This window comes from Pseudophryne corroboree, chromosome 12 (assembly GCF_028390025.1).
Source record: "Pseudophryne corroboree isolate aPseCor3 chromosome 12, aPseCor3.hap2, whole genome shotgun sequence".
NCBI lineage: Eukaryota > Metazoa > Chordata > Amphibia > Anura > Myobatrachidae > Pseudophryne > Pseudophryne corroboree.
This window is the reverse complement of record NC_086455.1, coordinates 150662348-150686805: the sequence shown is the minus strand read 5'-3', so window position 1 is coordinate 150686805 and position 24458 is coordinate 150662348. Positions and strand designations below refer to the sequence as shown.

The window sequence follows — 24458 nt, the reverse complement described above, 5'->3', positions numbered from 1 at the left end:
TCCTCCTGCACAATGAGGACAAGGTTTTCATTCCTACCTGTTTCTAGTCAATAAAGCCAAATGGGTCTTTCCGGCCCATACTCAATCTCAAAGTGCTGAACAAGTACATGTGTGTGCCTCGGTTTCATATGGAGACTTTACGTTCCATTATTTTGGCCATGGAGCAGGAGGATTTTGTGCTATCCCTGGATATCCAGGATGCTTACCTACATGTTCCTATAGCACTGTCTCATCAGCGCTATCTCAGGTTTGGTATCCTCCAGAAACATTTTCAATTTCAGGCCCTGCCATTTGGACTGGCCACAGCTCCCAGAGTGGTCACCAAAATTATGGTGGTAATGGCATCTCATCTCCGTCAGCAAGGGATAAGGATTTTTCCATACCTCGACGACTTATTACTCCTGGCACAATCTGAGGAATTGCTTCAGTGTCATCTGTGGGAGACAATAGCTTGTTTGCAGAGACACAGTTGGCTCTTAAATTGGGCAAAGTCGTCCCTGGTTCCGTCACAACGGATGACTCACTTGGGGGCTGTGTGGGATTGAATCTTCAGAGAGTAATTTTATCTCTGAACAAAATATCCAAAATTCAGTCAAGGATTGCTACACAGTCAAAGGGTATCTATTCACGCAGCAATGCGTGGGATGGGGTTGATGGTGTCGACATTCGACATGGTGGAGTATGCTTAGTTCCACTGGAGGCCTCTGCAACGTTTGATCCTTTCCAAATGAAATGGTTTTCATCAGACAATAAAAACGCAGACTATGGTCCTTCCTCTGGAAAAAGGAGGTCATTAGCCTGGTGGCTGCAGACATCCCATCTGGACAAAGGGAGACCCTTTTGGATATCAGATGTGAAATTCTGACAGCGGATGCCCACCTTCAGGGCTGGGGAGCAGTGTAGGGAAGGAGGAGTTTCCAGGGGAAGTGGACCAAGGAAGAGAGTTGCCTGCCAATAAATATATTGGAACTTCGGGCCATATATATGGCACTTATTTAGGCAAAGGACATCCTTCAGGGGAAACCAGTCCAAATCCGTTCGGACAATACAACGGCAGTAGCGTACCTTAACCATCAGGGAGGAACTCGCAGCCAAAACGCAGTGAAGGAGGTAAGTAACAGGTTAAAGTGGTCAGAACTTCATCATCCAGCCTTGTCTGCAGTGTTTATTCTGAGAGTCCTAAACTAGGAAGCGGATTTTCTCAGTCGACACGCCATTCATGCAAACGAATGGGCTTTACAACTTGAGGTCTTCCAAATTCTGGTAGACAAGTGGGGGTTCCTGGAGATAGATCTCATGGCGTCCCATCAGAACAACAAAGTTCCCGCATACGGGTCAAGAACAAAGGATCCCAGAGCAATCTTTGTGGATGCACTGTCAGTGAGATGTGACTTTTATCTGGCTTATGTGTTTCCACCAATTGCCCTGTTACCCAGGGTGATGCGAAAGGCAAAACAAGGAAGGGGCGCCGTGGTACTAATGGCTCCGGCTTGGCCCAGAAGACATTGGTACACAGATCTGCAGAGGTTTTTGATGGATACTCAATTCCTACACCCTCAACGCCCAGATCTACTGTCTCAGGGTCCTTGTTATCACAGGCACCTGGATCGACTGTCTTTGATGGCGTGGCTCTTGAGGCTTCCATCCTGAAAGCTAGAGGATTCTCACAACAGGTAATGTAAAAATGCTGAGAGCAAGAAAACCTTCCTCTGCTCACATTTATCACCGAATATGGCAAGCCTATATACAATGGTGCAGTGACCGGAGATTTGATCCTAGGTCTTTCAGAGTTTCCAGAGTCCTAGCATTTCTTCAGTTAGGAATGGACAAAGGTCTAAGGGTGGCTTCCTTGAGAGTGCAAGTGTCAGCATTGACTGTATGGTTCCAAAAGAAAATTGCTAACCTACAGGATGTGCACACATTTTTTCCAGGGAATGTTGCGCATTTTGTTCCTCCTACAGTGCCTTGGGACTTAAGTTTAGTCCTAAAGTCCCTTCAAGTTGCCCCATTTGTAGCTCTAAAACGAGTGGATTTTAAATGGTTGACAGCTAAAGCTCTCTTTCTACTGGCTATTGCTTCAGCTAGTAGAGTTTCAGATTTAGGGGCATTAATATGTCGCCCTCCTTTTCTGATTTTCTTTTATCCAGATAGAGCGGTTCTCAGAACCAAATCTGGGTATCTTCCTAAGGTAGTGTCTAAATTCCACCTTAACGAAGAAATTGTAGTCCCGGCCTTCCAAGGGCCGGACCTTTCTGCAGGAGATGCATCGTTGGACGTAGTCCGTGCTTTAAGGATCTACGTGGATCGTACCAGTGCCATCAGAAAAACAGACACACTCTTCGTTCTCTACGGATTTCACAAGATTGGATGGCCTACTGATAAGCAGACACTGGCGAGGTGCTTTCGAATGTTGATTTCAGAAGCATATTCTCAAGCTGTTGTCTCTGCTCATTCTATTCGTAAGGTAGGTCCATTATGGGCAGCACAGCGTGGTGCTTCAGCTGAACAGGTATGTAAGGCAGCCACATGGTCTTCCATTAACACATTCATTAGACGTTATGGCTTTGATACCTTAGCCTCTCAGGACGCTGAATTCGGGTGAAGGATTCTCCTGTCCAATCAGGAGTGTCCCCACCACTAAATTGCTTTGGGACATCCCAGTGTTATCCTGTGGATAACCTGTGGACCCTGCAGGAGAAATAATCATTATGATAGACTTACCATTGATAACTGTATTTCTCCTAAGTCCACAGGATCCACAGAGATCCCACCCTGACGCACCTGATTTAAGGATCTTTTCACTTACCATCCTCTTCCTTCTCATACGGAAGGGTGTGCATGTGTGTTCTTCTCGCCTGATTAGGGCTCTCTGTGATGCTCCTGCCTTGAGCATTGGAAAACAACTGAACTGCCTGAGCTAGGAAGTGGAGATATAGGGACGGGCCCGTTGCATTCTGGGAGGCCGTAAGCTTTGATCGTTTGATGCCAATCCACTGTCGCTACCTCATATCCCAATGTTATCCTGTGGACTTAGGAGAAATAGAGTTATCAACGGTAAGTCTACCAGAACGATTATATTTCATATGCAGTTCTCCAGTGGCTTTTAAAATTTATAAATACATAATCTGTTGCCTGTGAAATTTTTGCTTTAAACATATCGACAAAACCAGCTAATGGTACAGATGTGTCTGCTCTCGTCCTATTCACGCAAAGGCCGTTTCCATAGGAATATGCATGGTGCATACACACGGCTGCGACTGGTCGAGGCAGGGTGTATCGTATCTCATGTAAGATGAGAATGGACACAGTGAACCAGAAAAAAACAGATGTGTCCTCCTACACTTAGACTCAATATGACATGTGGCATGAGATGCCTTGCGCTAGTGAGCTGTGACGAGTGCGTAGCAACTTTTTCAACCCATAGGTGTGGCTCAATCACAATATGTTGTGACAAAGCCACTTCACGAGACAGCAATGATTAATTTGATATGCGACACTTGTGCATCTGTGTGCGATCTGTATAGGAAGCACAGTGGAACTTGGTGTGACTGAATAAAGGCTGCGGATGCTGCATCGTAGCACTTCCTATACAGAGTGTTGTTCACAGATATACACAAGTGGAAAAATAATCAATGCAGTGCCTTTGTCGCATCACATTGCGATTGAGATTTGGGTGACAGACACGTGATGCAAGCAGAGTCGCACTGGACCTGACGCACTGAAAATGGATGTTTGGCGCAACTGCAGCGATTGTGTATGAGGACACCTCTGTGTGCATATGTTTAATTACCGACTAGTAAAGGTGCAAAAATAAATATACAACGGATATTAAAGGGTTTTCGTGCAGCAGCCATCAGTCTATTTATTTATTTATTTTTTAAAAAGGGTTTGGAATTTTCACTCTGATTTCTGTTTTTGCTCGAAATGGTTCTTTTCTTTCATTCCATAATAGACCTAAAAGCCCTCAACAAGTTCCTTCCAAGACAGTGATGCAACCATGGAATCAGGGTTAATTAAGTGTTGAGAGAAGGGGGAAGTATCTGGTGGTCTTGGACCATGATTGTGAATGCTTATTCCAGCTTCCTTTTATGGGATCTCCGCCTTGACTTGTAACCAGCTCTGTGGATGTCCACCATAAAGATGCTTGTCTTTCACCACTGGGCCATGATTGTCCCTTAGGTTGACCACCACCTGGCATCTTGTGTTTGAATGTTTCTAACAGCGGTATGTTGAGACAAGGAAAGCCTGGAACATTAGTTGATGTGGCTAAACCTAGATACTTGAAAAAAAGTCTACACTTATAAGCTGATTATACTTCCCCAGTACCAGGGCCATCTTAATAGCATTGTAGGCCCTGGGCACATCCATACATGGAAACCAGTGACAATAAAATTCAGAAGATGCCCCTCCTGCGATCCCGCACTCTTTCCACGTGCTTCCATGCAAGCACTCTGATTGGTGGATGGCTGGAGCTATTTACCAATCAGCAGCCGTTCACTGTCTGAAAGGCAGTCAGGAATGCTGCCTCATCCCTCTGATTATGTGACCACCTCTTGCCCCTACTTGAAGGCACCTAGAATTGTGGTGCCCACGGCAACTACCCAGTATGCCTATACAATAAGATGGCCTTGCCCAGTAGGTGGAAATTGCCATGGATGAAGGTCTGAATCCATTATATAGAGCTCTACAATTGCCTCATACATTGCTGCTGGCGAGCACATCACCTGAAACTATACTGTATACTATACTCTGCATGTATCACCTCCCCAGGTGGACTACAACGTTTAGTAGCCGTGTGGCCGATGGTTTTTCTCTGCTCTTACTGCTGGACACAGAGCTTAGGTCCCTTGTTCCTTGTGTACACATTGTTTGGTCCTGCTGCTGGTGACAGCCACACTAACTTCACACATTTGTAATTGCTTTGTATTTGTAAGAAGAGGATTATATTGTACGTAGGGCAGCAGATCTGTAATAGCAGTCTTTAAACTGAAGCTAATCTTGAGTAGAGCCGTTTAATCTGGACTAATAGAGATCTGAATGTCACTCCTTGCAAGGTATACAGAGTTGTATTAGCTATGAGCGTGACGTAATTACACCAGTAATCGATGGGCTAGTCTGCCCTCTAGAAATAAAGGTCACCATGTTGCCCGTTTCTTCACCTAGTATAAAGGGAATGTAGTACATATATGTTTTGGTTACTATGATCATAATGCATCATGTTTAAAGTTAGAATGCCAACAACATTAAAATGCTTTAACTGACATTACAACGGTGTCTGCATTATGCTGTTAGCAGTCTTCCAACAGGATGTAGTTAGTTGACCGGTGGTTGGGATCCCGGCGGTCAGCATACCGAAGCCAGGGCGCCCAGAGCTATTCCCACTCGTGAGTGTCCACGACACCCACAGAACGGCAATAGAACCGGTGACGAACGCAGTGAGCCACCGAGCCTGCAGACTGCAAGGGGCTTAATTGCGCTCGCCCCCCCCCCCCCCCCCCCCCCCCCCCTGGCGGCCCGGCCCCTGGCATCGGTATGCTGACCGCTGGCGTCCTAATCTCTAGTCAACCAACCCCAACCCCTTCCAACAACCTGTTCACTGTCACATGCCTGACTTCCCATTTCTCTGACGTCCTAGTGGATGCTGGGAACTCCGTAAGGACCATGGGGAATAGCGGCTCCGCGGGAGACTGGGCACAAAAGTAAAGCTTTAGGACTACCTGGTGTGCACTGGCTCCTCCCCCTATGACCCTCCTCCCCCTATTACCCTCCTCCCCCTATGACCCTCCTCCAAGCCTCAGTTAGATTTTTGTGCCCAGCCGAGAAGGGTGCACACTAGGGGCTCTCCTGAGCTTCTTAGTGAAAGTTTAGTTTTAGGTTTTTTATTTTCAGTGAGACCTGCTGGCAACAGGCTCACTGCATCGAGGGACTAAGGGGAGAAGAAGCGAACCTGCCTGCTTGCAGCCAGCTTGGGCTTCTTAGGCTACTGGACACCATTAGCTCCAGAGGGACCGAACACAGGCCCAGCCTCGGAGCTCGGTCCCAGAGCCGCGCCGCCGGCCCCCTTACAGAGCCAGAAGCAAGAAGAGGTCCGGAAAAATCGGCGGCAGAAGACATCAGTCTTCAACAAGGTAGCGCACAGCACTGCAGCTGTGCGCCATTGTTACTCAGGCACACTTCACACTTCGGTCACTGAGGGTGCAGGGCGCTAGGGGGGGGCGCCCTGAGCAGCAATGTAAACACCTTGGCTGGCAAAATTACACCACATATAACCCCCAGGGCTATATGGATGTATTTTAACCCCTGCCAGAACTCACCAAAAAGCGGGAGAAAAGGCCGCCGAGAAGGGGGCGGAGCCTATCTCCTCAGCACACGGGCGCCATTTTACATCACAGCTCCGCTGGAAGGACGTCTCCCTGACTCTCCCCTGCAGTCCTGCACTACAAAAAAGGGTAAAAAAGAGAGGGGGGCACTAATTTGGCGCAGTTATAATAATAACAGCAGCTATAAAGGGAAAAGCACATTTTATAGTGGTATTCCTGTCTATATATATATATATATATATATATAGCGCTCTGGTGTGTGCTGGCATACTCTCCCTCTGTCTCCCCAAAGGGCTAGTGGGGTCCTGTCCTCTATCAGAGCATTCCCTGTGTGTGTGCGGTGTGTCGGTACGATTGTGTCGACATGTTTGAGGAGGAAAATGAGATGGAGGCGGAGCAATTGCCTATTATAGAGTTGTCACCCCCTAGGGAGTCGACACCTGAGTGGATGAGCTTATGGAAGGAATTGCGTGACAGTGTCAGCTCTTTACGAAAGACAGTTGACGACATGAGACAGCCGGCTACTCAGCTTGTGCCTGTCCAGGGGTCTCAAACGCCATCAGGGGCTTTAAAACGCCCGTTACCTCAAATGGCAGACACAGACACGGATACTGACTCCAGTGTCGATGATGAGGAGACAAACGTGACTTCCAGTAGGGCCACACGTTACATGATTGAAGCAATAAAAAATGTATTGCATATATCTGATAATACAAGTACCACTAAGCTGGAGAATATCCTAAAATGTATATACACTCACACGGGTGTTATACTGCGACCAGCAATCGCCTCAGCCTGGATGTGCAGTGCGGGCGTGGCGTGGTCGGATTCCCTGACTGAAAATATTGATACCCTAGATAGGGACAGTATATTACTGACTATAGAGCATTTGAAGTCCATTTCTGCAAGAAGAGGTTTATGGACGCGGCAGTGGTCAGGTGATGCGGATTCTAAAAGGCACATGGAAGTATTGCCTTATAAGGGCGAGGAGTTATTTGGGGTAGGTCTTTCAGACCTGGTAGCCACGGCAACTGCTGGAAAATCCACATTTTTACCCCAGGTAGCTTCTCAACCTAAGAAGACGCCGTATTATCAGGCGCAGTCCTTTCGGCCCCATAAGGGCAAGCGGGCAAAAGGCGCCTCATTTCTGCCCCGTGGCAGAGGGAGAGGAAAAAGGCTGCAGCAAACAGCCAGTTCCCAGGAACAAAAGCCCTCTCCCGCCTCCGCAAAGTCCTCAGCATGACGCTGGGGCTTTACAAGCGGACTCAGGCACGGTGGGGGCCCGTCTCAAGAAGTTCAGTGCGCAGTGGGCCCACTCGCAAGTGGACCCCTGGATCCTTCAGGTGGTATCTCAGGGGTACAAATTGGAATTCGAGACGTCTCCCCCTCGCCGTTTTCTAAAGTCTGCTTTACCGACGTCTCCCTCAGACAGGGAGGCAGTATTGGAAGCCATTCACAAGCTGTATTCCCAGCAGGTGATAATCAAGGTACCCCTCCTACAACAGGGAAAGGGGTACTATTCCACACTATTTGTGGTACCGAAGCCGGACGGCTCGGTGAGACCAATTTTAAATCTAAAATCCTTGAACACTTACACACAAAGGTTCAAATTCAAGATGGAGTCACTCAGAGCAGTGATTGCAAACCTGGAAGAAGGGGACTATATGGTGTCTCTGGACATCAAAGATGCTTACCTACATGTCCCAATTTACCCTTCTCACCAAGGGTACCTCAGGTTTGTGGTACAGAACTGTCACTATCAGTTTCAGACGCTGCCGTTTGGATTGTCCACTGCACCCCGGGTCTTTACCAAGGTAATGGCCGAAATGATGATACTCCTTCGAAGGAAGGGAGTTTTAGTTATCCCTTACTTGGACGATCTCCTGATAAGGGCAAGATCCAGGGAACAGTTGGAAGTCGGGGTAGCACTATCTCAGATAGTGCTGCGCCAGCACGGTTGGATTCTCAATATTCCAAAATTGCAGCTGATCCCGACGACACGCCTTCTATTCCTAGGGATGATCCTGGACACAGTCCAGAAAAAGGTGTTTCTCCCGGAGGAGAAAGCCAGGGAGTTATCCGAACTAGTCAGAAATCTCCTAAAACCAGGCCAAGTCTCAGTGCATCAATGCACAAGGGTCCTGGGAAAGATGGTGGCTTCTTACGAAGCAATCCCATTCGGCAGATTCCACGCAAGAACCTTCCAGTGGGATCTGCTAGACAAATGGTCCGGGTCGCATCTGCAGATGCATCAGCGGATAATCTTGTCACCAAGGACAAGGGTGTCTCTCCTGTGGTGGTTGCAGAGTGCTCATCTTCTAGAGGGCCGCAGATTCGGCATTCAGGACTGGGTCCTGGTGACCACGGATGCCAGCCTGAGAGGCTGGGGAGCAGTCACACAGGGAAGAAATTTCCAGGGCTTGTGGTCAAGCCTGGAGACATCACTTCACATAAATATCCTGGAGCTAAGGGCCATCTACAATGCTCTAAGCCTAGCAAGACCTCTGCTTCAAGGTCAGCCGGTGCTGATCCAGTCAGACAACATCACGGCAGTCGCCCACGTAAACAGACAGGGCGGCACAAGAAGCAGGAGGGCAATGGCAGAAGCTGCAAGGATTCTTCGCTGGGCGGAAAATCATGTGATAGCACTGTCAGCAGTGTTCATTCCGGGAGTGGACAACTGGGAAGCAGACTTCCTCAGCAGACACGACCTCCACCCGGGAGAGTGGGGACTTCACCCAGAAGTCTTCCACATGATTGTGAACCGTTGGGAAAAACCAAAGGTGGACATGATGGCGTCCCGCCTCAACAAAAAACTAGACAGGTATTGCGCCAGGTCAAGGGACCCTCAGGCAATAGCTGTGGACGCTCTGGTAACACCGTGGGTGTACCAGTCAGTGTATGTGTTCCCTCCTCTGCCTCTCATACCCAAGGTACTGAGAATCATAAGAAGGAGAGGAGTAAGGACTATACTCGTGGCTCCGGATTGGCCAAGAAGGACTTGGTACCCGGAACTTCAAGAGATGCTCACAGAGGACCCGTGGCCTCTACCTCTAAGAAGGGACCTGCTCCAGCAGGGACCCTGTCTGTTCCAAGACTTACCGCGGCTGCGTTTGACGGCATGGCGGTTGAACGCCGGATCCTGAAGGAAAAAGGCATTCCGGATGAAGTCATCCCTACCCTGATCAAAGCCAGGAAGGATGTAACCGTACAGCATTATCACCGTATTTGGCGTAAATATGTTGCGTGGTGCGAGGCCAGGAAGGCCCCTACAGAGGAATTTCAACTGGGTCGTTTCCTGCATTTCCTGCAAACAGGACTGTCTATGGGCCTAAAATTAGGGTCCATTAAGGTTCAAATTTCGGCCCTGTCGATTTTCTTCCAGAAAGAACTGGCTTCAGTTCCTGAAGTTCAGACGTTTGTCAAGGGGGTACTGCATATACAGCCTCCTTTTGTGCCTCCAGTGGCACCTTGGGATCTCAATGTAGTTTTGGGGTTCCTAAAATCACATTGGTTTGAACCACTCACCACTGTGGACTTAAAATATCTCACATGGAAAGTGGTAATGCTGTTGGCCCTGGCTTCAGCCAGGCATGTCTCAGAATTGGCGGCTTTATCCTATAAAAGCCCTTACCTAATTTTTCATACGGACAGGGCAGAATTGAGGACTCGTCCTCAATTTCTCCCTAAGGTGGTTTCAGCGTTTCACTTGAACCAGCCTATTGTGGTACCTGCGGCTACTAGGGACTTGGAGGACTCCAAGTTGCTGGACGTAGTCAGGGCCCTGAAAATATGTTTCCAGGACGGCTGGAGTCAGAAAATCTGACTCGCTGTTTATCCTGTATGCACCCAACAAGCTGGGTGCTCCTGCTTCTAAGCAGACTATTGCTCGTTGGATTTGTAGTACAATTCAGCTTGCACATTCTGTGGCAGGCCTGCCACAGCCAAAATCTGTAAAAGCCCATTCCACAAGGAGGGTGGGCTCATCTTGGGCGGCTGCCCGAGGGGTCTCGGCTTTACAACTTTGCCGAGCAGCTACTTGGTCAGGGGCAAACACGTTTGCTAAATTCTACAAATTTGATACCCTGGCTGAGGAGGACCTGGAGTTCTCTCATTCGGTGCTGCAGAGTCATCCGCACTCTCCCGCCCGTTTGGGAGCTTTGGTATAATCCCCATGGTCCTTACGGAGTTCCCAGCATCCACTAGGACGTCAGAGAAAATAAGAATTTACTTACCGATAATTCTATTTCTCGTAGTCCGTAGTGGATGCTGGGCGCCCATCCCAAGTGCGGATTGTCTGCAATACTTGTACATAGTTATTGTTACATAAATCGGGTTATTATTGTTGTGAGCCATCTTTTCAGAGGCTCCTCTGTTATCATGCTGTTAACTGGGTTCAGATCACAGGTTGTACTGTGTGATTGGTGTGGCTGGTATGAGTCTTACCCGGGATTCAAAATCCTTCCTTATTGTGTACGCTCGTCCGGGCACAGTATCCTAACTGAGGCTTGGAGGAGGGTCATAGGGGGAGGAGCCAATGCACACCAGGTAGTCCTAAAGCTTTACTTTTGTGCCCAGTCTCCTGCGGAGCCGCTATTCCCCATGGTCCTTACGGAGTTCCCAGCATCCACTACGGACTACGAGAAATAGAATTATCGGTAAGTAAATTCTTATTTTAACATGCTTTTATTGTAAAACATAAATCAATAAATTTCCTCAGAGAGTTAGATCTTTATATAATGACTGCATCTGAATTAGACTATCAACTGTAGAGCAGTCGACTTCAATCTCCTTCAAAATCTCTGTTTCTAAAGACGACCTACATATGACCGTTCTTCTGAAACATGCCTTCGAATATCCAGAATGACCTATCTAGTGCTAGTATCCACAAAGCAATTTATTGTTTTTAGGGGTAAATCTCTATGGAAGATGCAGCTCTGCAAAATCATTCAAGGGTGAATGTAAAATGTGCTTAAAGATCTAGAAATGGAGCGGGTGAATTCTAGTTCCAAGCAGAATTGCAGGGTACAAATAAAGCTGCTAAGTATTTGTGTTACTACAGGCAGTATAATAACCGGATCCGGTCTGAAGATCGACACTGTCTAGGTTGACAATGTTTAGGTCGACAGCCACTAGGTCGACAGGGTTTCTAGGTCGACATGTGCTAGGTTGACAGGTCAAAAGGTCAACATGAGTTTTTCAATTTTTTCTTGTTTTTGAACTTTTTCATACTTAACGATCCATGTGGACTACGAATAGAACTGTAACCTGTGCCGAGCGAAGCGGTAGCGGTGCGAGGCACCTTGCCCGAAGCCTGGCGAGCGGACACGGTGCACTAATTCGGCTTCCCGGTCACTGTACGCAGAAAACGACATCAAAAACAAACATCTCACGTCGACCTTTTGACCTGTCGACCTAGCACATGTCGACCTAGAAACCCTGTCGACCTATAGTGGTCGACCTAAACACTGTTGATTTGATGATCCACACCCATAATAACATACATACAAAATAAATGATATTTGCACTCCTTGCATCACAGTATGATGTGTGCTAAACGTTGCAGTCACAATAGATTGAAGGGTGGGGGGAAGCGGCTGGGTTAAACCTGCCAGTCATTTCCAGTGTAACGTGATGTGTAAGTAGCAACATTAGTATTCCTGTCAGGGTGCCTGATCTTAATTTCTCTTAATTCAATTGCCAGTTGACTGAACAACTTTGTAATCCTTCTTTAGCAATATACAGTGGGGATTGAAAGTTTGGGCACCCCAGGCAAAAAATCATTTTAATGTGCAAAAAGAAGCCAAGGAATGATGGAAAAATTTCCAAAAGGCATCAAATTACAGATTAGACATTCTTATAACATGTCAAAAAAAGATTGATTTTATTTCCATCATTTACACTTTCAAAAGAACAGAAAACAAAAAATGGCGTCTGCATAAGTTTGGGCACCCTGGCAGTGTCATGGATTGTTTTCAATCATCGTCTGGAAAGACCAGGTGATGTCAATCTCAAAGGTTTTAAAAGCCCAGACTCATCTGACCTTGCTCCAACAATCAGCACCATGGGTTCCTCTAAGCAGTTGTGTAGAACACTGAAACTGAGAATAGTTGACGCTCACAAAGCAGGAGAAGGCTATAAGAAGATAGCAAAGCGTTATCAGATGCCCATATCCTCTGTTCGGAATGTAATTAAGAAATGGCAGTCATCAGGAACAGTGGAAGTTAAAGCAAGATCTGGAAGACCAAGAAAAATAACAGACAGAACAGCTCGCAGGATTGTGAGAAAAGCAAGTCAAAATCCACGTTTGACTGCACGATCCCTCCAGGAAGATCTGGCAGACCCTGGAGTTGTGGTACACTATTTCACTATAAAGAGATACTTGTACAAATATGGTCTTCATGGAAGAGTCATCAGAAGAAAACCTCTTCTACGTCCTCACCACAAAAATCATCGTTTGAAGTTTGCAAATGAACATATAGACAAGCCTGATGCATTTTGGAATAAAGTTCTGTGGACCGATGAGGTTAAAATAGAACTTTTTGGCCGCAATGAGCAAAGGTAGGTTTGGAGAAGGAAGGGCACAGAATTTAATGAAAAGAACCTCTGTCCAACTGTTAAGCATGGGGGTGGATCAATCATGCTTTGGGGTTGTATTGCAGCCAGTGGCACAGGGAACATTTCACGAGTAGAAGGAAAAATGGATTCAATAAGATTCCAGCAAATTTTGGACGCTAACTTGATGCCATCTGTGAAAAAGCTGAAGTTAAAGCGAGGCTGGCTTCTACAAATGGATAATGATCCTAAACACACCTCAAAATCCATGGTGGATTACATCAAGAGGCGTAAACTGAAGGTTTTGCCATGGCCTTCACAATCTCCTGACCTCAACATAATTGAAAATCTATGGATAGACCTTAAAAGAGCAGTGCGTCACAGACAGCCCAGGAATCTCAAAGAACTGGAAGACTTTTTTGTAAGGAAGAATGGGCGAAGATACCTCAAACAAGAATTGAAAGACTCTTGGCTGGCTACAAAAAGCGTTTACAAGCTGTGATACTTGCCAAAGGGGGCAGTACAAGGTATTAACTCTGCAGGGTGCCCAAACTTTTGCAGACGCCATTTTTTGTTTTCTGTTCTTTTGAAAGTGTAAATGATGGAAATAAAATCAATCTTTTTTTGACATGTTATAAGAATGTCTAATCTGTAATTTGATGCCTTTTGGAGATTTTTCCATCTTTCCTTGGCTTCTTTTTGCACATAAAAATTTTTTGCCTGGGGTGCCAAAACTTTCAATCCCCACTGTATAGTAGAAAATTAGTCTCAAATAGCGTAAAAAAATAATAACAAAAATAGGCTGTCTGCGCTTGCACTATCTGTTTCTGTTTCAGTAGAAAAAAAAAACTTTAAATTTGATACAGATTAACTTGTACATTTTACTTGTTCAGGTTATGTTTTGTTTCTGTATGTAAGCCTGTATGAAACATGGGATCCGGTCTGAAGATCGACACTGTCTAGGTCGACAATGTTTAGGTCGACCACTATAGGTCGACAGGAATGGAAGGTCGACAGGGTTTCTAGGTCAACATGTGCTAGGTCAAAAGGTCGACATGAGTTTTTCACACTTTTCTTTTTTTTAACTTTTCCATACTTAACGATCCACGTGGACTACGATTGGAACGGTAATCTGTGCCGAGCGAAGCGAGGCACCTTCCCGAAGCATGGCGAGCGAAGCGGTGCACTAATTGGGGTTCCCGCTCACTCTACGAAGAAAAAGACACAAACCCCCCCACCTCGTGTCGACATTTTGACCTGTCGACCTAGCACATGTCAACCTAGAAACCCTGTCGACCTTCCATCCCTGTCGACGTAGTGACTGTTGTCCTATAGTGGTCGACCTAAACATTGTCGACCTAGATACTGTCTATTTGATGATCCACACCCATGAAACGTAGGTGGGGCACCTTCTATAATGTAATGTGTGGTCTTTGCCATCTACCAATAACGGCATACAGATTAATGCACTACTGATGTTCTTGCTTGCAGTTTCGGTAAGTCATCAAGATATCCATGACCAGGCACAGCATCGCAACACTGTTGTCTTTCAGGCCTTCTGTGCAATTAAATATGCCATCTATGCACTGTGTGCCAATGCTCACAAGCACGTTCGGTGCAAGCACTGCCATACCAGCCAGATGAACGGCTCCATGGAGGATGCAGAGTCTACCAAGTCCTCGGTGAAGGAGAATGGTCTCTCTCAAGGTATCACTCATTGGTTTAATGAAAATTGCTATTTGTGTTTTGGCGGTGTGCTTGCATATTAATCTGTTTGTTTTCTACTACAGACTATTCAAATCTGTTTGTGCAGTATATTACCAAGTGCCAGTATTATCTGTGTCTTCTGCCTTCCCCGCTGAGGTTGGAGCTTCTGGAGAACATCTTCTCCTTATTGTTTGTATCACTGTCTGAGCTGAACTCTGCACCCCCACTGCCAGAGGGCTATCCCATGGAAGATGGCGATGAAGACTTGCACTTGAAAGTCGGTAGACAGAGGAGCTTAGACAGCAGCATTGACAAGGTGGACTCTCTATTACTATCTCCCATTGAAAGTCCTCAACCTAACAATAGCAATCTTAACATTGCTGATTTGACTGGTGTCTCTCAAGGATCAACCCCAACTGGTTCAGAAACCTCTCACAGCACTTTATGGGAAATGAGATCAGACTATTTAGACCTAAAACACTTCACCAGTGGAGTGTCTGGATTCTTGGTTGATGAGGTCGTATTAGACACTTTCTTAAAATTGTTAAAAGAGCAAGTAGAACTCATTACGGACTCTGTTCAATCGAGTGGACATGCTCTCAGTGACGAGCAGAAGCTGTTGACCAATCTTAACCTCTCCATGGCAAATGAAGAGTTCAGCAACAGACTGATCCTGTTGTCGAAGTATATTTCTGAAGCCCAGTGGAGATACAAGGTGGTGATGAGCAACAGGATAGCAGGTCAGTGGCACCTGGGATTTATTTCTAGTGCAAAATGACATCTTGGGGCTAGACCTGGTTTTACCTTGTAAATGATTGTTGCTTTTAAAAAATTTGCAGACTGGCACAAAGTTCCGCAACTAGCAGGCTATTACATTTAGCCTTTAGAGTCTTTAAAACCTACACAAGCATACAATAGGGCCTTGTACAGTAGGCCTACTATTGAAAATGAGACTATATTTTGTCTCTTGTTCTTGGCTTTTTATACAGGGGTGTGGTATAGAAGATCTACAATGTTTAGATTGACTGTCATTAGGTTGACATTGACAACAAGTTGACCTCTGAAAGGTTGACACTGGAAAAGGTTGACATGACACTTTTTTTTTTTTTGCATTTTTGTTGTTAGCGTGGATAGTTTTTCCATCTGGGACCCCCACTTGTAGAAACACTGTGCCAGTGTCTTTGCTCTTTATTGTCTATGCGCCATCTTCCCGAATTTAACTGGGAAGATGGCACCGGCAGAGGAAGAGGGACCCGCTTCCTGGAGCCTCCTGCCTCCCTTGTATTAAAATGGCGCCCTGCTTTGAAACGCACTGGCCCCAGAATGAATATTCTTTAACATTTAAATATTTCTCCTGCAGGGTCCACAAGTTATCCACCGGATAAACATTGGGATATGAGGTAGCGACAGCGGATTGGCACCAATGATCAAAGCTTTCGGCCTTCCAGAATGCACCTTGCCAGTCCCTTAAATCCCCGCCTCCTGTCTCAGGCAATTCAGTTTTTTGTTTGGTGCTGCAGGAGCCGGACCATGGTCAGTGGGCTGCTGGGTTTTTAGCAGCCATAAGATTATTGTTGTTTTAGTTTTATAGTCTTACTATTTTTTTTTTTTTTTGAGCGATCTTTCTGAAAAGCGTCTTATACGTACCTTAGAAAGAGTCGCTCCAACAACTCCCCGACGGGTCGCGACAACGCTTACCCACGTGTACAGTGCTGTTTTGGCTGGCGTCTGTGTAGGATGTACTAGCAAGTCCAGCAGACGTTACCAGGGTGTGGCCGGAGCACGGGGAGAAGGTAAGGCAACGGTTCCGCTTAATAGGGGAAACACGAGACACAGCCGCACTGTTTCGGAATGGAGACTACTGTACAGTCGCTGACGCGGCTTCCACCTCGGGTGCACCAGCGATAGGCCTCGGGGATCATAGGCTCCAGGGGTAGTATGAGGTCGCAATCCCTAGGGTTGATGTCAGTAGTGGGGAGTAAGACGCTCCCTTGGTAGCCCCTCCCCCCAGGTTCATGAGCAGTTTCCTCCGAGTTTCCCGCCATGAACTGATTTCCTGCTTCCGTCTGAGAGGCTGTGTATCTAAAAGGACCCAGTCGCAGCATAGGCGGCTGTATGACTGGTGCATTGGTGTTCACTTGGGCGTCTGTGTTCACTGTAGGTTCACGGGTTGGTTGTGTACACTAATAGCGTCTGGATTCTCTCAGCGTTCACTAACGTATTGATCGATCGTGGAAGCGGGGTGAAGTCTCCCTGTATGCCACTCTCCTGAGCCGGGTGATACAGCACTAAGTCTGTACCATTTAGTACGAATAGTTGGATAAGTGCCTGATGCATATGAGTCTGTAAACTATTGCTGCTGTTTCTTTCGCTGTGCGACTGAATATGTTTAAAGTCCTATATAAGGTAATGTAGTAATATGTTTCTCCTACATACTTGAAATGTATCTGTAGTTGATTATATGCTCATATTGCTTATTATACTAATGTATAACCTGTGACTGATTGCTAGTGTGATTGCTGACTTTACTATAATTCTGTCAGCTTCTGTGTATTCCGATCCTCAATGCTGGTGCAAAGCAGGGAATTATTGGATTGTATGTCACTTCAACAAGTTTTAAAGTGATTGCAGTCACAAATTGTGTAGTTAACACTGTACAGGTGTGTGATTTATTTATCATGTCTGAGAGAGGCAAGGGTGAGGAGGATACACCCCACAGAAGCACAAACACTAATTTCATGTTTGTCTTGTAAAGCTGGGTTAACTTCTCAGGATCTGGTTCAAAATGGATTATGTGCAAAGTGTTTTAGCTTTCACCAAAGCCTCTTGAATAATCCGAGGCAGGCACAAGTTTAAGTTGAACCCCCATGGGCTACTTTTACACAGACGTTATCCAGTATAGCTGAACGGATAATGCCAGCTCCTATACCAGGGATAGGTTACTCTATTAACCCTTACATGCAACATTCCCACTGTGGTTTATAACATCCAGTACAGGAACCTGCAGCCTCTCAACAAAAACAGGCTGATAGGACGGTGGTAAGTAAATCACATAGACCTGAAACAACATCTTCACAGTCTACACATGTTTCAGATGAGGACTCATCACACTCCAGGTCTGCATACAGAGACGAGGATGAAATCCTCAGCTCAGTGGACATACCTGAGCTAATTAGTGTTATGAAAGCTTAGCGGAAGTAGCAGAGCCTTTGTTAAAATCTAAGGCACCTGTGTTTAAACATCCCAAAACAGGTACGACTGAGTTTCCTGGGTCAGAACAGCTGACGGAAATTATGCAAGAGGGGTTGTACCCATTAAGGAGGTTAGAATTCCAAAGAAATGGAATTCCCATTATCCTCTTCCGGCTGGGGACTGTTTAAAAAGGGAGGTCGCACCCAAAGTAGATACGTGTGTCATTTGATAAGTGCGAAAATCTACATTACCTCTGTCTTTAGCATTATTAAATGATGTCACGGATAGGAAAATAGTGCGTCACTTGCATCAGTACCCCTCTTTATGCATGCTAGTACCTTGTTTGCCTTTTTTGCTGCTATCCTACATTGGGTGATGCTGCCAAGTTTATCTATGTGAACACCTAAATCTTTTTTCGGTGTTCCTTCATGCAGGAATGGATAAAGGTTTGAAGGCATTTTCCTTGAGAGTGCAAGTGTCAGCATTGACTGGTTCCACAAGAAAATTGCCAACTTACAGGATGTGCATACTTTTTTCCAGGGAATGCTGCGCATTCAACCTCCCTTTGTACCTCTTACAGTGCCTTGGGACTTAAGTTTAGTCCTAAAGGTCCTTCAAGTTGCCCCATTTGAGCCACTTAATAAAGTGGATCTTAAATGGTTGACAGCTAAAGTTCTCTTTCTTCTGGCCATGGCGTCAGCTAGAAGAGTGTCAGATTTAGGGGCATTATCATGTCGTTCCCCATTTCTGATTTCTTATCCACATAAAGCAGTTCTCCGAACTAGATCTGGGTATCTTCCCAAGGTGGTGTCTAAATTCCACCTTAACGAAGAAATTGTAGTCCCGGCTTTCCAGGTACTGGGCCTTTCTGCTGGAGGTGCATCACTGGACGTGGTCCGTGCCTTAAGGGTCTACGTGGATCATACCAGTGCCATCAGAAAGACAGATTCTCTCTTCATTCTCTACGGATTTCACAAGAGAGGATGGCCTACTGATAAGCAGACACTGGCAAGGTGGCTTCGGATGATGATTTCAGAAGCATATTCTCAGGCTGATCTCCCTTTTCTGGCTAATGTCTCTGCTCACTCTACTCGTAAGGTAGGTCCATCATGGGCAGCACAACATGGTGCTTCAGCAGAACAGATTTGTAAGGCAGCCACATGGTCTTCCATTAACACATTTATTAGACATTATGCCATGAATACCTTTGCCTCTCATGACGCTGAATTTGGGTGAAGGATTCGCCTGTCCAATCAGGAGCGTCCCCACCACTAAATTGTTTTGGGAAATCCCAATGTTATCCTGTGGATAACCTGTGGACCCTGCCGGAGAAATGTACGTTACTGTAAGAACTTACCGTTGATAACGGTATTTCTCCTATGTCCACAGGTTCCACAGGGATCCCACCCTGACGCACCTGATTTGAGGATCCGTTTACTCGCTAACCTCTTCCTTCTTGTACAGAAGGGTGTGTATGTGTGTGCTTCTCGCCTGATTAGGGCTATCTAAGATGCTCCTGCCTTGAGCTTTGGGAGTAAAACTGATTTGCCTGAGCCAGGAGGCGGGGATATATGGGAGGCCGAAAAGCTTTGACCGATTTGTGCCAATCCGCTGTCGCTTCATCATATCCCATTGTTATCCTGTGGAACCTGTGAACGGTAAGTTCTTCCATATCGTATATTTTTGCATTTAAGTCGTCGGTTCCTGCATCTTTTGGTGGTCGCACGTCTGCAACTTTTATGCAAATACCGCTACAAAGCTCTTTCTTGGTGTACAACTGACTAGGGTTACTTAGATGTCCGAATGGGGCAACCGATGTTTACGCTGTAGATCCAATGCTGCATAATCAGGTGCAGGCAGCAGATCTCAGAAGCCAGCAGTTGACTTCTTTTTAAAAAGACTCCTCCTGCAGCTTTTGCATATTTTCGCATAGCTGCTGTGTGGAAAGATGGATGATACAGCAACATTTGTGCCCAATTCTGAATCAGCCTCTGTCTAACACCGACCTATAAGCATACACTATAAGCATACACTGTGGCGTTAAAAAACAAAACAAAAAAAAAATAGATTCAGAAGAAAGAAAAATAATTTTTCTTTTTAATGCCACCCCTTGCTATTGCCCATTTATAACACTTTTTCTTGTTTTCTAGAGGAAGAACTTCTTTCTGCACGGTTACATTCACGGATGTTTAAAACACCCAGTGTCAAAAGACGCAGAAGAAATAAAGGAGGTAAGTAGAGATCTATATTATGAATGTTACAGATTTTTTTTTTATAGGTAATGCAAATGTCTAGTCTTTATAAAAGGGGTGTGCAATATTTTCCAGATGCACAAAAATGATTCTGTTTACAAACAAAATGAACATTATATTTTTTTCAAAGTATTCCCCAGGACAGTATGCAATCTTGCATGCACTCAAACCACTTGGTGAAGCGGTTGGACCAGTCCGAAGCAGGTGTGTCATATACATGCTGATGGAGGTCTTAACTGCAGCTTCTGATGACTGCAAGCGAATCCCATGCATCTTGCGCTTGGTATGTGGGAACACGAAGAAGTCATAGGGAGCCAAGTCTGGACTGTGTGGCGGATGACCAAACTCCTGGATACAATCATGTGGGCAAAAAGTCCACCACTTTTCTGGACTTATGGGCAGTTGCTTTGTCGAGATGGAGAAGGGCACCATGAGCGCGAATTCTTGGATGGCATCTGGAAATGGCTTCTAGCACTTGTAGCAGGCATTGGTTGGTGCACCAGTTCCCAGTGACAGTAACTACATGACCAGTCTTGGCCACAAAAACAGCCACCATCTACTTGTCCATGCTCATTCACATCAGAACTTCTGTGGTTGCACCCCCTCCAATTGGGGTCCACTGTGCCGACTATTGATTGGTCTTGTGGTCAAAACTGTAGATACAGGAATCGTCACCTGTGATTATCTCCCAGACAGAGTTTGATCGACCACAATCAAACGTAGCAGGCATGTTGCTGCACCATTTCACCCAAGCCTCCTGCTCTCGAGTCAGCTGTTGGGGCACCCAACGTGCAGAAACTTTGCTCAGGCCAAGCTGTTTATGTAATATTGAGCAGATGGATCCTAATGAGATGCCTATCTCATTCTCTAACTGGACTATGGTCACCCTGGCGTCCACCTCAACTATGACCCGCATGGCAGCGACGTTGTACATGGTGATGGCGGACACAGGTCACCCACAGCGCTCCTCGTCTTCCAGGAACCGTCTCCCACAAAATTCTGCAAACCACTCAAACACAGTGGTTCGGGATGGAGCTTATTCCCCAAAAGCATCTCACAGTGGGGCAAATCCCTCCTGCTATCGCAGACCACTTTCTTGTAGTTGTAGAACGCCATGGATCTCCAGTGGCCTCTGTTGAGCTTCATAACGAGTTTGTGAAGAAATTGAACATGTTGACTACTTCTGTGTTCAGCGCTGTTTATATATGGTTCTGTACCTTGACATTTCACAAGAACGTTAGTTGGAGATTACAGTTCACAACCAGAGTGTGTACTCTACCTAAAAACTTATTGCACACCCCTTGTACCATAATTTTATACCATTAAGCTGCTGCTTCTTCAGTATATATGACACCTTTAGTAACTGTTCTCCTCTACAGTAGTTTGTTTGGACTGTTGAATCTCTGTGATCTCTTTGGAGGTTTTAGCCTTGTTTCTGTTTTATGGTTTTACAGTGTGCATAAATTTGCTTTGTCTGCTTAATCAGGGCCATTGCGACAGTCACGGGGGCCTGGGTACTGAAGGGGGTGTGGCTAAATCTGGCAGGTGTGGCTGTACCCACTCCTGGAAAAACAAAGCAATAGAAAATATACAAAGGGTGACACTTGACCCTCTCAGCAGCTGCCCTTCCTTCCCCCAACAGGCCTGGGCCTGAATAATTAGTATCGGATACTCGCCCATCTCCCTTCCTTTTGGTGTCTTGTGCGTAATATATGTTTTATAACTAAAATAAAAATGTTGTAAATGTTGGCGTAGTAGACTGATGTGGGTAAGGATTGAGGCTTAGGGGTATATTTACTAATGGTCGATGTTGGTCAATTTCTGATCGATCTTAATCGATGATGGGCTTCCAGGGTTAAAACACACATTTATTAACATTTAATAATTAATATATAAAAAAAAATCTGCTTTGTAAATTTTAAAAACGATCTGAAATTGACCAACATCGACCTTTAGTAAATATACCGCTTACTGTCCGACTGTGTTACAGAATTCTCCTTTTACCATTTCTTTTACCTCATTACAGCAGGATCAAAGAAACTAAAGGAAAGCACTAGCAGTGAGCTGAGTACATCAGGTAATGAACACATTAAAAATAACTACATATATTATCCTCAGTAATTATTTGACATTTTACATTATGACCATTATTTTATTTATTTATTACGTTTCCTATATATCGCAGCAAATTCCGTTGCGCTTTACAATTGGAAATAACAATGATATAACAAAACTGGGAAATAACAAACAGTCACAGAGGTGGGAAGGCCCTGCTTGCAAGCTTACACTCTATAGGGAAATAGGCATGGATACACAAGGATAGATGCTATGTTGCAGAGTTGTCCACCAGATTGCAAAGGTTCTAGGTGGGCTGTATGATATGGTCATACAGCAATGATGAACCAGGGTCGACAGGAAGGAAAAGTGAAGAATGAGAAGACGTGAGGATATGTGTGGACTGTGCAGAGTGGATGCAGTTTGATAGGAAGGGTTATGAAAGTTATGTGGGCGGTTCTGGAATTTGATACGCTTTCCTTAAGGGGGGAGTTTTTCAGTGAACGCTTGAAGGTTTAGAGACTATAGGAGAGTCTAATTGCGTGGTAGGGCATTCCACAGAGTGTGTGCAGCCTGAAAAAAGTACTGCAATCGTGAGGGGGAGCGAGTAATGAGTGTGGATGAGAGACGCAGATCTTGTGAAGAATGAAGAGGTCGGGCTGGGAGATATTTTGAGATGAGCGAAGTGATGTACGTTGGTGTAGTTTGGTTAATAGCCTTGTGTGTGAGTAAAAGTATTTTATATTGAATACGGTAGAATACAGGTAACCAATGGAGGGACTGACAGAGCGGATCTGCAGACCATGAACGTCTAGCGAGTAATATTAGCCTTGCATTCAGAATGGATTGTAATGGTGAGAGTCTCGTTTTGGGAAGACCAGTTAGGAGACTATTGCAATAATCAATGCGGGAGGTAATGAGAGCATAGATTAGAGTTTTAGCAGTGTCCTGTGTAAGGTATGGTCGTATTTTAGATGCATGTAACATGATTTAGAGACAGATTGAATGTGGGGAACAAAGGGCAGATCAGAGTCAAGGATGACACCTAGGCAGCGAGCTTGTGGGGTAGGGTTGTCGAGTTTTCAACAGTGATTGAGATATCAGGTTGGTACCTACTACTGGCTGGTGGAAATATAATTAACTCTGTTTTTGAAATATTTAGTTTGAGGTGGCGAGATGTCATCCAAGATGAAATGGCAGAAAGGAATTCAGTGACACGGTCCTGTACAGATAGGGACAAATCGGTGGAGGATAGGTAGATTTGAGTATAATCTGCATAGAGATGATACTGAAATCCAAAAGAGCTAATTAGTTTACCAAGAGATGAGGTATAGATTGAGAAAAGCAGAGGACCTAAGACTGAATCCTGCGGTACCCCAACTGAAAGAGGTAGTGAAGAGGCGGTAGATTCAGAGAAGCGAACACTGAAGGAGCGATTAGATAGGTAGGATAGGAACCGAGAAAGGGCTGTGTCTTTAAGACCTAGGGATTGTAGTGTCTGTATGAGAAGAGAGTTGTCAACAGTGTCAAATGCAGCAGATAGATCTAGAAGAATAAGTAGTGAGTAATGGCCTTTAGACTTCGTAGTGACCAAATCATTAGCCACTTTAGTCAGTGCTGTCTCTGTGGAGTGTTGGGAACGGAAGCCTGACTGAAGTGGATCCAATAAGTTGTGTGAGTTAAAGTGTGTGAGTTGAGTGTAGGCAAGTCTCTAAAGTAGCTTAGAGAGACAAGGGAGCTGAGAGATAGGGCGGTAGTTTGAGAGAGCATTAGGGTCAGAATTTTGTTTTTTCAAAATGGGAGTAATCTGCATGCTTAAACAGTGAAGGAAAAATACCAGTAGAGAGAGAGAGAGATTACAGATGTTAGTTAAGGAAGCGATGAGTACAGGAGACAGAGCTTTACTTATTTGTGAGGGTAAAGGATCAAGAGGAGACGTAGTAGAGAAGCAGGATGAGAAGAGTGATGATACTTCACCATAACCACAACAGTCATTGATGCTTCAGTACAGAGAGAAGTGATATATTTGTATACTACTGCAGATAACAATGTAGTAACCGCCTCTACCAGGTTGGTAACAATGTAGTATCCGCCTCTACCTGGTTGGTAACAATGTAGTATCCGCCTCTACCTGGTTGGTAACAATGTAGTATCCGCCTCTACCTGGTTAGTAACAATGTAGTATCCGCCTCTACCTGGTTGGTGGTAATGTAGTATCCCCCCTCTACCTGGTTGGTAGACAATGTAGTAACCACCTCTACCAGGTTGGTAACAATGTAGTATCCGCCTCTACCTGGTTGGTAACAATGTAGTATCCGCCTCTACCTGGTTGGTGGTAATGTAGTATCCCCCCTCTACCAGGTTGGTAACAATGTAG

At 45.4% G+C, this 24458-nt stretch overlaps 1 protein-coding gene across 1 annotated transcript in view; it reads left to right on the top strand.

The window, feature by feature from the left end:
- Window positions 1–24458, top strand: part of ZFYVE26 (zinc finger FYVE-type containing 26) — a 138050-nt gene that overhangs the window by 17361 nt on the left and 96231 nt on the right. Inside the window, exons 9-12 of the mRNA XM_063948177.1 lie at window positions 14367–14582; window positions 14666–15322; window positions 19925–20005; window positions 22053–22103. Coding sequence (XP_063804247.1) covers window positions 14367–14582; window positions 14666–15322; window positions 19925–20005; window positions 22053–22103 — 1005 coding nt within the window. The remainder of the gene's footprint in view (window positions 1–14366; window positions 14583–14665; window positions 15323–19924; window positions 20006–22052; window positions 22104–24458) is intronic.